At 46.3% G+C, this 14,361-nt stretch overlaps 1 protein-coding gene across 7 annotated transcripts in view; it reads right to left on the bottom strand.

Annotated features, from left to right (window-relative positions):
• Positions 1–8,509: 8,509 nt before the first annotated feature.
• Positions 8,510–14,361, bottom strand: part of MTCL1 (microtubule crosslinking factor 1) — a 111,973-nt gene continuing 106,121 nt past the window's right edge. For all 7 annotated transcript variants that reach the window (XM_069568631.1, XM_069568632.1, XM_069568628.1 and 4 more), the window contains one exon: positions 8,510–9,639. In XM_069568631.1, coding sequence (XP_069424732.1) covers positions 9,445–9,639 — 195 coding nt within the window. In that variant the 3' untranslated portion in view covers positions 8,510–9,444. The remainder of the gene's footprint in view (positions 9,640–14,361) is intronic.

The raw sequence follows: 14,361 nt of genomic DNA, 5'->3' as shown, positions 1-14,361 counted from the left end.
TTCTATCCCACACCCTCTCCAGCATTTATTATTTGTAGGTGTTTTTTTAAAGGTTTAAATTTTTTAAAGAGATTTTATTGAAGTATAGTTGATTTACAGTGTTGTGTTCATTTTTTCTGTGCAGGAAAGTGACTCAGTTATACATATACATACATATATACATGCTCACACGCATACACACATTCTTTCTCACATTCTTCTCCATTATGGTTTGTCACAGGATATTGAATATAGTTCTCTGTGCTATACAATAGGACCTTATTGTTTATCCATCGTATATATAATAGTTTTCATCTGCTTATCCCAAACTCTCAGTCATCCTCCACTCCCTGTCCTCTATGAGTCTGTTTTTGTTTCGTTGATTTGTGTCATATTTTAGATTCCACATGTAAATGATACGTGGGATTAGTCTTTCTCTTATTTACTTCCCTTAAGTAGGATAATCTTTTGGTCCATCCTTGTTGCTGCAAATGGCATTATTTGGTTCTTTCTGATGGCTGAGTAATACTCAGTTGTATAAATGCGCCACACCTTCTTTATCCATTCATCTGTGTCAGTGGACATTCAGGTGGTTTCTGTGTCTTAGCTGTTGTAAACAGTGCTGCAGTGAACGTAGCGGGTACAGGTATCTTTCCTGAATTACAGTTTTATCTAGGTATATGCCCAGGAGTGGAATTGCTGGATCATATGGCAACTCTAGTTTTCTGAGGAACATCCATAGTGGCTGCATCAATTTACATTTCCATCAGCAGTGTAAGAAGGTTCCCTTTTCTCCACATCCTCTCCAGCATTTGTTATTTGTAAATTTTTAAATGATGGTCATTCTGACTAATGTGAGGTGGTACCTTGTAGTTTTGATTTGCGTTTCTTTAATAATTAGTGATGTTGAGCATCTTGTCATGTGCTGATTGGTCATCTTTGTGTGCTCTTTGAAGAAATGTCTATTTAGGTCTTCTATTTTTTCATTGGGCTGTTTGTCGTTGAGTTGTTTGTATATTTTAGAAGTTAAGCCCTTGTTGGTTGCATCATTTGCAAATATTTTCTCCCAGTCTGTAGATTGTGTTTTTGTTTTGTGTATGATTTTCTTTGCTGTACAGAAGCATTTAAGTTTGATTAGATCCCACTTGATTTTTGCTTTTATTTCTGTAGCCTTGGGAGACTGAACTAGGAAAATATTGCTGTGATTTGTTGGAGAATATTTTACTTACATTCTGTAATATCTTGTCATATATTTAGGTCTTTAAGCCATTTTGAGGCTTAAAGAGGCTTTCTTTTGAGGCTTTATTTTTGTGTAAATGGTGAGGGTGTGTTCTAACTATTGATTTACATGTGGCTGTCCAGCTTTCACAACACCACTTGCTGAAGAGACTGTCTTTACTCTGCTGTGTATTATCATCTCCTTTGTTGAAGATTGTAGATATGTGGGTTTATTTCTAGGCTCTCTGTTCTGTTCTGTTCATCCATGTCTGTTTTTATGCCAGTACCAGGCAGTTTTAATTACTATAGCTTTGTAGTATTATAAGTCTGGGAGGGTTATACCTCTGGCTTTATTCTCTTTCCTCAGGATTGCTTTGGCAACTATGGGTCCTTCATGGTTCCATGTAAATTTTAATATTATTTGTTCTAATCTGTGAAAAATTTCATGGGTGATTTGATAGGGATCACATTAAACCTATAGATTTTTTTAATAGTATGGCCATTTTAACCATATTCATCTAGTCCAAAAGCATGGAATATCTTTCCATTTCTTTGAATTATCTTCAGTTTCCTTTAGCAATGTTCTGTAGCTCTTAGTATGTAAGTCGTTCACCTTCTTGGTTAGTTTTATTCCTAGACATTTTTTGATGTGATTTTAAATTGGATTTTTTTAAACTTTCTCCTGATATTTCGTTACTGTAAAGAGAGGCAACAGGTTTTTGTATGTTAATCTTGTGTCCTGCTACCTTGCTGACTTTGTTGATCAGTTTTAATGGTTTTTGTGTGGAATCTTCAGGGATTTCTGTATAGACACCATGTCTTCTGAATATAATGGCAGCTTTACCCCTTCCCTTCCGACTTGGATACCATCTATTCCTTTTTCTTGCCTGATTGTTGTGTCTAGGACCTCCAGTACTATGTTGAATGGGAGTGGTGAGAGTCGGCATCCTTGTTGTGTTCTGGAATTCAGTAGGGGAGCGTTCAGCTTTTCATTGTTGAGTATTATGTTGGCTGTGGGTTTATTTTATTATGTTATGTCCCCTCTATACACAGTTTGGTGAGAGTTTTTTTTTTAATCAAAAATGGATGTTGAATTTTATCAAATGCTCTTCCTATGCCCATTGAGATGATCATGTGTTTTGCTTTTTCATATTATATATGCATTCCCATTTTTTGACAGTTACTCCAGTCAGGATGGGCTAAGTTGTGCTGCCTTAATGAACAGTTCCCAACTCTCAGTGGTGTTACTGCACAGGGACTTATTTGTTCCTCATGCGACAGTGGGTCTGTGCATGGCACCACTCAGGGGCCCAGATGAAGGGTCAGTGGTCTCACAGCTGCTGAGGCAGAAAAGCAACATAGCAAGTGGTGTATTGGCTCTTAAAACTGCCAGCAGAAAGTGATGTATGTGACTCTGGTTCATAATTCATTGGCAAAAAGCTATGCCTAACTTCAAGGGAAAAGGGGGGTGATTTTTATAATGTGCTCAGAAGTAGGTGAACTAATCATGATCAGTTCTAGTGACTACACAACAAAATTCATGTCTCTCATTTTCACTGGCACTGCCTTGAGAATGCTGGCACCTGTCTGGATTCTAGCTCACAGATAGGCATGAACCACAAGAAGGCAGTGCCAGTGCGGCTCCTGGCGTCGCTGCTAACACTTCAGCAGTGAGAGTCTTGTAGTGGGTCAGAGTGACTCTTCCTATGAAATGCCATCGTGGATAGGTGCCTCGGGAGGGGTGACTTGCTTTTTGGCTAGGGCAGCCCTTACTATGAGATTACTGTGTTGAGGTGGATGGCAGGGTCCTGGAGGTCAGGATGGATGAGCTACTTTTTCACCCTTTGCTTTTCTCTCCAATAAAGCATAGCATCGTTTCACATTCAGTGAAAATACCAGTTCAAGATACAAAAGTAATTGAAAATAAATTGGAACCTCTCTTCAGAAACTTCAAAGGAGTATTACATGTACAACCTAGGCAGTCCTTCTGAAAGTTCTCTTTCTCAATCTATTTCCTCATTGTTTCCTTCAAGACTCTTCCCAAACAAGTCAGCATGGGGTCTTCCTAGACCTTGCTCTCCACACCCCGCCCCCACCACACCCCCTCTGCCCCAGCCCTGGGCAGAATCAGTCCTACGTCTGTGCTCACTCTATACTTCAACATACTATTACAGCACATATTATATTGTTTTATAATGTGACATTTATATAATCATTTTACTTCACAAATCTAGTCTTAAGTGCTTGACAAGTATTAGCTGCCCAACCTCATACCTTACCTATAAGGTGATCATTGTTTACATTGTAGAACAGAAAACTCAGACTCAGGGGGCACAGGTAATTTTTCCAAGGGTGTTTGGGTAGACAGTGGTGAAGCAGGGCTTGAGCCGAGGTAGTTGGACACTGTTGACCAGGAGATAAGCCTCATGGGAGCAGGTGCATGACATTTATGTTTGAGTCCCCACAGGTCCATCCAGCCTCTGGTCACTAGGAGTGTTTTCTAGGTGAAGGAGCACAGTGTTCAAACCTGTGGATGGACCATAACTTGTTTAGCCTGTTTCCAAATTTTTGTGTATAATTTGTGCTGTTGTGAATCTGTTGTATAAATTACACTGATGTCACTGGAATTATTTGGGGTAAATTCCCCTAAGTGAAGTGACTCAATAAGTATAAACAGTTTAATATATAATTGCTTATTGCTTAGTCATTCTCCAGAAATTTGGAACTCAGAATTTATAATTCACCATCTAATTTCAGATGCATCCATTTCATCATACTATCTTCAGCACTTTGTATTTTAATCAGTTAAAATCACCTGTATGGGGAAGACTGGAGTTGATGAAGAATGAGTGGTGAGTTGGTTCCAGGATTACTGTGGGGATTGTGAAGTTTGGATTCCTGGTGCCCTGTTGAAGTTTATTAGCTCACTAGGAAGTTACAGAAGCTTCTGTCTTTGAAATGGACTGGGTTCATTCAGTGTAATGGACAGAAGTGAGCCTAGAATAAACAGAGTTGGCTATCTTTTTGTTCCTGTCCAACTTTTATATTATGTTGTGCAGTGTTTATAACTGGGTGCCTCCCCAACCCTCCCACCCTATCCAAATACCCAGAGTCCTCTGTGGTCCCCTTATAAAGACAGCTTTAAAGAGTAGGAACCCATTCTTACTAAATGGCAGATAACTGACTATAGCTTAGAAGTGCCAGCTTCTTTTAGGAGAAGAAGGAGACCATTGAAACAGAACTGGAATGGGAATCTTGTGTGATTTTTGTGCCCAAAGTGTAGGGGGCTAAGAGAGAAGCCTGTTCTTCTTGATCCAAGGCCACTTATAGGGCTGCTGGCTCAGCCTGAGAGGCAGCCTGAGAGCCAGTGAGGGCCTGGCTCGGTTTTTATCTGAACAGCTGCGGTAGATCCTGGAGTGTGGCGGTGGGCCCTGTGGGAGCCTCAGCAGCAGGTCCTACAGCCCAGCTCTCGATGAGTGGCCTGTGGCCAGCCTGGTGGCATGATGCTAATAATAACAGCAGCAGCAGAAACCCTGGAGCTACCAGTAAGGCTGCTCTGGGTCAGCGCAGCAGCCATTTGTCAGGAAGCCTTCATTCTGGCCCGACCTTATCCTCACATCACAGTAGTGTTCTAGAAAGTTCTTTTCTTCCTTGCTTAATAGCATTCCATGGATTTCCCCCTGACCTAGTGTAAAATTCCCTCCCTGTGTACTGTGAGGCCTCCCTCGCCCCCTCAGGTCACAGTACCCATCCTTCACTTCCAGGGACACACAGGCTCAGCTCTTCATCACCACTTTTCACCAGCTACGTCCTCTGCATGCCTGACAGCTGCTTCTTGTCCAGACCTCAGTTCATGGGGTCTCTCCCAGGGAAGCCTTTTAGCTCACTGTTCTCCATCACACTCACACCTGTTTACTCTGGTCTCTCATCACAGGACATAAGCTCTGAGAGAGCAGGGAGCCTCTTTCTGTTTTGTTTGGTCCTGGCTGAAAGTTGCTGTTGGCAGATCTTAGTACAGGATCTTGCACATAGTAGGTACACAATAAACCTTAATCCTTACATGCCCTGGGAATTGTGTATTATTGTTGCTATCACTCAAATGAGTTTTAAAGAGATGGCCTTTAAGATTGCAGTCCTTTGTGTTCAAACCAGGATTCAAATCCAGCTCTCTCTAGTCTGAGTGGAGTAGCCCAGAGTTTACTAAAGACTGATGTTATCAGATTCGCTTAGATGGCCAACTTGCTCATGACTCAGCCTGAGTTCTTGCTACACTGGTTTCCAGTGCTGCCTCAAATAATGGTGCTGAGAGGACTAAAGGCAGACAAAGCATAAGGATAACACGTACTGGTGGCCCCAGGAAATGACTGTGTTAAAGATACCGCAGTGCCTCAGATTTGTGAATTGACTGAGTGGATAGGGAAGCCTGGCGTGCTGCAGTCCATGAGGCTGCAAAGAGTTGGACACGACTGAGCAACTGAACTGAATGTCCTGATTATTCATCGTGGCTTGCTTCCTTTTGGGGAACCACCAAGGCTATTTAAGGTGAACAAAGCATTTTCTTTTGTTTAAAAATGAACAGATAAAGAAAATGTAGTAATCTATATAGTGGAATATTATTCAATTCTGAGAGTACTGACAGGCTGCAGTGTGGGTGAACCATGACAACAGGCTAGGTGAAAGAGGCCAGATATGTTCACACTGTGATTTCATTTACATGAAATGTCTTGAATTGGCAAACCCACAGAGACAGAAAACAGATCTGCGGGTGCCAGGCGCTGTGGGGAGGGACTGCTTAATGTGTATGTCCTTGTAGGGTGATGAAAATGTTGTGGAATTAGACAGTGGTGATGACTGTACAACATTGTGAATGTTCCAAATCCCGTGGGATCGTATACTTTAAAATGGTTTTTGAAACACAGTTAAAATCCACAACTTAAAAAAATCAGTGAATTAGAAAATAGAAAATGATAATTGCACTTCTCAGCTATTTTTTGGATGGAATAAATGTGCATAACTCTGACAAGCTCAGTAAAGTGAGTGAGACACAGATGTGCTAAAGGGAATTAGAATAATGATTCGCACAGATATATATTTTTAAAAGACACATAATCCTGAAAACCTTAATGTAGCAAGGACTGGGCAGGGCACGCCTGGTGGGTGTGAGGACTCTGAGCTGGCTTGGAGGAATCTGCTTCTGCCTCTTTGTTTCGGACATAAGAGCAAATTGCACATGAGGGACGGTGGGTGGGAACGAGAACAGACAAGCAGCTGTGCTTTACCCACTTAGTGCCTCACTCCATTTGGATGGGAGTGTAGAAACTAATTTCATCCTTTTGTCCTGCCCATGCAAAAGTTGGAGTGGTTCCACAGTAGATGGATTCAAGAATACATATGCCCGACCCTTAGAGAACTAGATGGTCAGAGGGGCTCCAAACCACTTTGGAGGCACTGGTGCGGCTGACATGGCTCTGTCCCCGCAGGCTCTCCTCCAGCAGTGACCACACCACTGCCTGGGTGCCAGGTCTTCATCTGCCCCTCCCCACACCTCTACTCCTCTTCCCCGCCCCTGACAATCTCTCCTGCCTTCCCAGTTAATCGTGTTCTTCCTCTCAAGTCCAGCTCAAGCCCCGCTTAACTTAGGATTTACACTGTACTATCTCTGTATTTTGTTTCTGTGTCTGGGACTCATCTCCAGGCAGAGAGCAGTTCTGTGGTGACCAGAACCTCTCCTTGATTCCAGGAGCCCCCCACCATCATGTCCAGGCTTTCCTGCCTTCCAGTCATCCTTTCTCTGTTCTCACCGCCCTGGTGGTTTTCCTTTGCTGGACCAGTCTGGTGGTGACAATCTTAGGGTGCGATGTGTAAATGAGAGCAGACCCATGAGAGTCTTCATTCCTGGGACTTCTGTTGGTGCAGCTGCTAAGATATCTTCTTTCTCTCGGAGTTGCTGAACTAGTGAGAGCCTCTAGGGGCCAGGGCTGCCAACTCTTAGGATCCTGTCTGAGAACAAAGCCGCACAGGGAGGCTTTGATGTGTGTGTGTCCAGATTGTAATTGCGCTGGACGCTGGCGCTTTCCCAGTTATGAGCACTGGCAGCTTGCCTGCTTGCTTCCAAGTGGAAGTGTTAATGCGCCTCCCATCACTTACGGTGGGCAGAGGCTGAGCGGGAAAGAAATTTGTCAACTTGCAGTGCCTCTGGGGTTAAGTATTTACCTTTTGCATTAAAAATTGTTACTGTTGTAAAATACATGCAACACTCACCTTTTAGTGGTGTTTAAGCGTAGAGCTCAGTGGCATTAAGTACATTCATATTGTTGAGCAGCCGTTACTTCCATCCATTACCAGAACTTATCATCTTCCCAAACTGAAACTCTGCACCCGTTAAACACTAACTATCCTCATTCTTTCCCCAACTCCTGCTCACCATGACTTGGTGTATCTATGAATTCGACTACTGTAGGTACTTCATGTAAATGGAATCATACAGCATTTGTTGTTTTTGTGACTGGTTTACGGCCCTCAGCATGCTGTCCTCACGGTTCATCCACACTGCAGCAGGTGCCAGAATCTCCTTGCTTCCTAAGGCTGAGTAGTGTGTGGATGAACCATTGATGGACACTTGGATGATTTCCACTCTTTGGCTACCATGAATAAAGCTGCTGTGAACGTGGGAGAACAAATGCCTGCCCAGTCCAAGGCCCAGCTTTCTCCCTGGGCCTGCACCCAGTGGTGGGATTTCTGGGTCACATGGTAACCGGTTAACTCCCTAAGGAACTGCCAGGCTGTTCTCCACAGCTACTACAGCAGGCTCCAATGTCCAACCTTTTTTTTTTTTTTTTTTTTTTAATATTTAATGGAACTGTGGTTTTGCTGGGAAAAGAGCTTAAGCCATTAGCCCATTTGCTGCAGAAACATTTTAGCTAGAAGCTTCGGCTTGAAGCAGTTCTGTCTTCACCAGCACCATTCATAAACTCCTGGTCTGTCAGTCTGACAGCTCAGCCGCACTTCAGTCCAGGGTGGAGCTGGCCTCTCCCACCTTCCAGGGAGGGGAGTGGGCAGGCACGTCCTGACTGTGGGTAACCTGTTTCCTCACACCCCCTCACCCATCCATTTCGGTGTTTTTAGCAAAAATGAAGTTGCCTTCTAATCCTAACATACTGTTGCGGAGAGGCTGCAAAGGCTGTTGTGCACTCACAGTGCATCCCCGTCAGATACATGAGTGGCTGTTTGACTCGCCGTCCCCCCGCGTCCTCTCTCCAGCCATTAGGAACTAAGGTGGAGGGTGCTTGAGACAAGAGGTTGGGACAGGTGCTGTTTTATAAACACTTTATTTCTTCATCATCACCTCATACAGATGCTGAGGTACCACCCTCTCTATTTGGTATGCTCGTGACTTTCTGTGGTGTTTTTCCTTAAACAAAATTTGGAGTAAACACTGTGTATTGCCAGTTAGTCTTCTAACAGTAATTTTAAAATGCTGTTGTATCGTCAATGCAAGAAGACAACACCAACAGTACAGTACGAGGGGGTCACACAACGTCATGGCGGGAGGGGACTCACGGAGGTGGGTGAGACCACAGCAGGGGTGTGGACATGCACCCAGAGGCGTGCGGGTCAGCAGGAGCAGGCAGCCTTGCAGCCCAGCCGTGGCCTCTGTGCCTTTCCAGATGCTGCCATCTCTCCCTCTAGGACAGAGGAGATGCCTTGTCTACTGGCTTTGTGGTTTTTTTTTCATTATGAAAAGTTCACTGAATTCAACAGGCTGAAGCATTTCAAAAATTCTTAAACAAGAACACTGACAAAATAAAATTAACTTAAAACACACTAATTCAACGTGGAAATCAACCAAAGCAAAATGTTAACAGTGCAGATTTAACAGATAGGCAGTCAGTGTTGCGCGTGAGGGTGTTCAGAATCTCTTATAATGTACATCTTTAAAACTTTCATTTTAATTTATTTATATCATATTTACTGTTTAATATACTTTGTGTAAAAAAGATGGAGACAAAAATAGTTTTCTGAGCTATGAAAAAAATTAAGTTCTTACAGGCACATTTACTGTTTCATTCTAGAAACATCTCAGGTTCATAGGTTGAACATTCAGCAGCTGTGTTGTTTTTTTAAAAAAAACATTCTTTGACCTTGGAAAAATCAGATCTCTCCTTTTGGGGCAGAGTTCAGTTGATGACGAAGGTGTGATTATGCAAATTACAGTGAATTATTCCGGATAATCCATGCCAACCTGCATCACACGTGCGGCTTCTCCCCCGGTGGCTCCTCATCACCGAGCTCCTCCAAGGAGGTGGGTTCTCCGGGTGACGGAGCTGGTGAGGCAGTTGGGGGATGTGGGGCCCAGCGGGACGGAGGGCGACGGTTTGCTGGTCTCTCGGGCCTGGAGAAGCAAGGCTCTAGGGACGGAGCGAGTGCAGAACAAGGTAGTTCCTTCAGAGTGGAGGAAGAGAAAGACAGGATTATGAGAGGGACCAGTCCTCCAGGAGGGCATGCCCCCCACACAGACTTCTCTCAGACAAGTGCAACAGCCCAGCAGGTCTGAATGCTAATACACACATTGCTCACGGAGAATATGTTAAAAAGACTATGAATTCAACATGAATGACCATTGCCAACAATCACGGGAAGATAGCAAATTGTGATGAAAATGTGGCATGAGATGGGTGTTAAGTGGCTTTGGAATTGGGCTGCAGCAAACGGAAAGGGGAGTCAGAGGGGCGAGTGGTCGAGTGGTCTGCATGGCCCCGTGGGCCTGTTCCCGCCTGGCCGTGCACGTCATTTGAGCCTTCTGAAGCTTCTAGTCAGTTGCCGTGGCCAGTCCTGGGAGGCCAGCCTCCCTGCACCTTGGTCTGTGGGCACCCGCAGAGGGTCCCAGGATGCCATCCAGCTGCATTAGCAGTGGGGCTCACCTTCAAATCAGCTGTGCTGCTGCTTGTTCCAGGTGGACTGGCACTGGGTGAGACCCCCACAACAGGGATATAACACTGCAGGCAGAAACTTGGATGGAGGCAGTTTTATCTAATGACTCTTAACTGGCAGCCGCATCAAAATAGGGGAGCCCGACTGCGCTTGTGCTTCTGTGGTCCGGGCTCCTGCACCTTCCAAGAACCCTGGGGCTGGTCACCTATAGTATGTCCTCTCAAGGCCACTGCTCCTGTTTTGGTTTTACAGACTGTTGAGCCACTCATCCTTACTGTGCAGCCAGGACAAAGGACACCCAGACTTGGGATCTGTGGGCACAAAGGTGGGGCAACTGTGGCAGGAGGAAACGAGTTGTCTACCCAGACGACACCCACACAACAGGAGGCTGAGGAGGGAGACCACTGTTGTGAAGAACATGGACCAAGGACCCTCAGAGCCACTCCAGAAGGACCACTCCAGAAGTAAGTGGAGGGATGTGAAGAGATGTGATGAGCACAGCAGAGACCAGACGAGGAGCATGTGGCCAGCAGAGTGAGGAAGAGACAGGAGGGAGAAGGTGTGGGCAGAGCATAGGAGGGTGGGGAGTGGCTGCTGCCCGGGGCCAGCAGAAAAGAAGCACTGACACACGATGATGCTAATGTTGCTAGTTTTGGTGGCTTTTTACATGACTGCAACCTTTTAGGAGCCCCAGCAGCACAGCTCTTATACTAATGGAAACCATGGCAACCAGAGATACCTTGCCTATGAAAACATGTCAGCACCAAAACAGCAGAAATAAAAGGGTATGGGGTACAGCAGATGAGAAGTCTGCTACTGCTCGGGGTCTTTGGGTGTCCCAAGAGGTGTGTGTGGTGGGGGTAGATTGCTGGAGTAGGTTTTTGGACAGCACTGTGGCCCATTTCTTCTAGCCGATGCTGAGTGACAGGGGTCTGTTTGTGCCACCTCTTCACTCGCATTTGTGCATTCCTGCAGAAAGAAAGGCTGTGTGACCATGAGTTAAGGGGACAAAGTTCTCCTTCATGTCACACCAGCACTTGTGAGCAAAGGATGCTCTCTTTTCCTGAGAAGCCCCTGCAGTGGAATAAGTAAGAATTCAACACACCTGGCCAGTGCCAACACAAGGGGGAGACAGTAATGGGGCTCTCGTCCTTGGAGCTACCTCTCCTAGAAAGGGCCGCTGTAGCCATTCTGTCATGTTTCGTGGGCCACATGCTTGGTCTTTGAGAGCCGGGTGAGTTTAAGGCCAGCAGACAAGGGGAGGTAACCATCCTTGATCGGAAACAAGGCTGGTGTTTTCTCATGCTCCTCGACCGGGGCTCTGAAGGTGGTTCTGCAGTTTTGGGGCAGGAATGACTGTTGTGTGTTGACAGAGTAATCGAGCACTTGGTCAGTTGTAGTGACCCCTGGAAGGTCAAGATACATTTGTATTTCTTCCCTCTAGTGTGGTTGTTGAAAATAGAGGAAAGCTTCCTGCGTAGCACATGGCAGTGCACACGCGCTGCCACAGTGTCAGTTGTCGGTGAGCAGGCGCAGACCATGCTCTGCTCAGACCCTGCAGGCTAGTCAGTCCCCGCAGCCCAGTGTGCCTTTACTGCACAGGAGAGGAGTCTCTGCACAGAGCAGTCAGCACCTGGCAGGGGGGGCGGTTTGTGGGGGCACGTGGGCCTGTTCAGGCTGGCCATCTGGCCCTTCATATGGATGCTGGGCCAGCCCTGAGCTACACAGCAAGCTCTGTAGACAGTGGAAAGAAGGAAGAAAGCACTTACGGAGTGAGGCGGGCTAGAGTCCCCAGGGGGCAGTTAGTAAGACAGTTTGGTTCTGGATAGAAGAGACAGACAAAAGAAAAGCAAGTAGGTTGGAAAGTACTTTAAAAGAACAACAGTAAAGGTTTAAAGTCAACAGGCCCAGACGGCAGCTCCAGAAATGGCCATCCAGAGAAGTGAGGCTCAGCAGAAGTGGGCATGTAGGCCGGTCTCTGCCCAGCCACGCAGGAGGGGCCTCACGACAGCAGCCTCGCTTCTGCTGCCTGTCCTCCTGTTCTTCCTGAGTTGCCCCGTGGCACAGAGCATTTCCAGTGCCCTACAACTGCTGGTTTTGAAACAGAGCCCATTAAACAGCGAGACTGGCTTAGTCACAGTGACCAAATGACTGAGGCCCAGACTGAAACTTTCCCTTCAAATTTTCAACTGAGACATGCCCAGATTCTCCTCTCCCTCTACCCTCGTCCTCCTGTTCACAGCCTCTGTCTGCATTCGTGCTACCGACTCCAAGAGAAACAAAGGAGCAAGTAGCTTGTGGGGTGAGCATGAGAGAGGGGGAGTTTCCTGCAGTGCCCGTGCCTTGGGGTCACCATGAGCACTCAGGGAAGATGCCCCATGGGCTTAGAGGAGGGCAGGGTGGAACAGAACTTGTTCTGTGGAGTTTGGAATGAAAACCCAGAACTGCCACACCACCCAGAGAGGGGCTCATTTAGTAAGACAGCTCAGGTGAGGAATCATGCCCTGAAATCTAGAATAAGCCATTTCCCAGAGCAAAAGGAAGACAACCATGATATCTCAGTACTGCCCAGGGAGCTCCATGCCAGTCTGAATCCCTGACACTGGCCCTGGGCCCCCTTTAAATCGGCTGCCACCTTCTCCAGTAGCAAAGAGATTTTATGGAGAACCAAAGAGTGGGGCATGGCTCTGTGCAGGTAAAGCCATCTCTGTGTCTGAGTGGTGTGATCCCATTATTGAGCCATTTCCTTTATAGTCTCGCATTCATTTGTGACTTAGCATTTTTAGCCTCCAAAATGAAACCTATTTTGTCTCTAATACAAATGAACACTGCAGCCAAGCCAAGTAATGCTCTGGGACCAAGATCTCAGTCCCAGGAGATGGGGCACTGTCCCTGCTAGCTCCCCTGCAGCAGCAAACCACTTACCTGAGGGTGGTTTAACACCCCCTGAGGGAGGGGTGGGGTGACAGAAGGCACCATCTGTCACCTGAGAACAGGCAGCCTCCTCCTCAGAGCACACAAACAGCTTTCCCACAAAGACATACCTCTGCCAGGCGTAGGCCACAGACGATCACTATTAGGGTGAACCGCATAGCACTGCCGTTTCTGAAGGTCTCTGGCAGTTTCACATGGTTTCATCTACTTCAGATTTAACTCTATTTTGAATTACACTGGGAAGCCACACATTGCTTATCCCTCTGTGGGATGTGTGGATGGTAGGGGCCTCAGGTGACACAGAGAAATACGCCTCTTCCCCTCCTGAGCTTTCCTCTCCTCACCTGTGCAGCTAGAGCTGCAGGGCCTCGGGAGGGAGCAGCCAGGGAGCTGGAGGGTGTCTCTGCGTCTCACCTCCGCCATCGGCTGACTGGCCTGGAGAGTGCCCGTGGGTATCTGGACTCCACTGTTGGGGAGGTTTTGCATCTGGCTTCCTAGTGGGTCAGGCCTCCCCCAGGTCTACACACAAGGGTGTCTGACTAATAGCTGGAAATGTCCTCCAGCCCCACTATTTTCATGCCTGGGATTATCATCTGACTTTGTTTATTTTGCTCATTCCTGCCGCAGAAACAGGAATTGATTTTTAAGTGGGGTGGTCCAGTTATATCACATGTGGAACTGTGAATAACTTTAAGTAATGTGTGATAATATTTAATTTAATGTGTGGTCATAGGTAGCATGATAACAATAGGTGAGGTGTAAGGGGGATAGTGACAGTAATCTAGTTGTGTGAAGGCATGCTGTTGACTTGATCCATTCATCTCACCTGGTTTTACTGCTCTGAGAACTCTTGCACACAGAGAGGGTAACGGGATCTGTGAGACATAAGCGTGCTCTCTGCACTTAAGTCAGCACTGGGACCCACACATTCTTCTTGTAGGTCTGACAGGAGGTGTCCTGTGTCCACCCTGTCAAAACCCTCTCATCCTCAAACACACAGCTGGAGCAGAAAGCCTGATGCTGTGCACACACGATCCCAGGACACAAACTCATACAGAAAGAGGGCAAATAAGACCTCAGGTGAAAAGCCCAGATCAATAGACAACCGTGGATCACTGAGCCAGAGCAGAGGACCCGAGTCAGTCCCTGAGCTACTCAAAGACCACCATCTCCTTGTCTTCAGAGGAGCACTGAAGGTGGTAAGATGAGTTTCTCTTCTAAGCAGCAGGTTGTGACTTGTGTTCCTGCTTATTCTGTCCTCCCAACACCCTCCTGAACTCAGGTGACCTGGTACACAGC

This window comes from Ovis canadensis, chromosome 23, assembly GCF_042477335.2.
Source record: "Ovis canadensis isolate MfBH-ARS-UI-01 breed Bighorn chromosome 23, ARS-UI_OviCan_v2, whole genome shotgun sequence".
NCBI classification, from domain to species: domain Eukaryota; kingdom Metazoa; phylum Chordata; class Mammalia; order Artiodactyla; family Bovidae; genus Ovis; species Ovis canadensis.
This window is presented reverse-complemented; position numbering and strand designations above follow the sequence as displayed.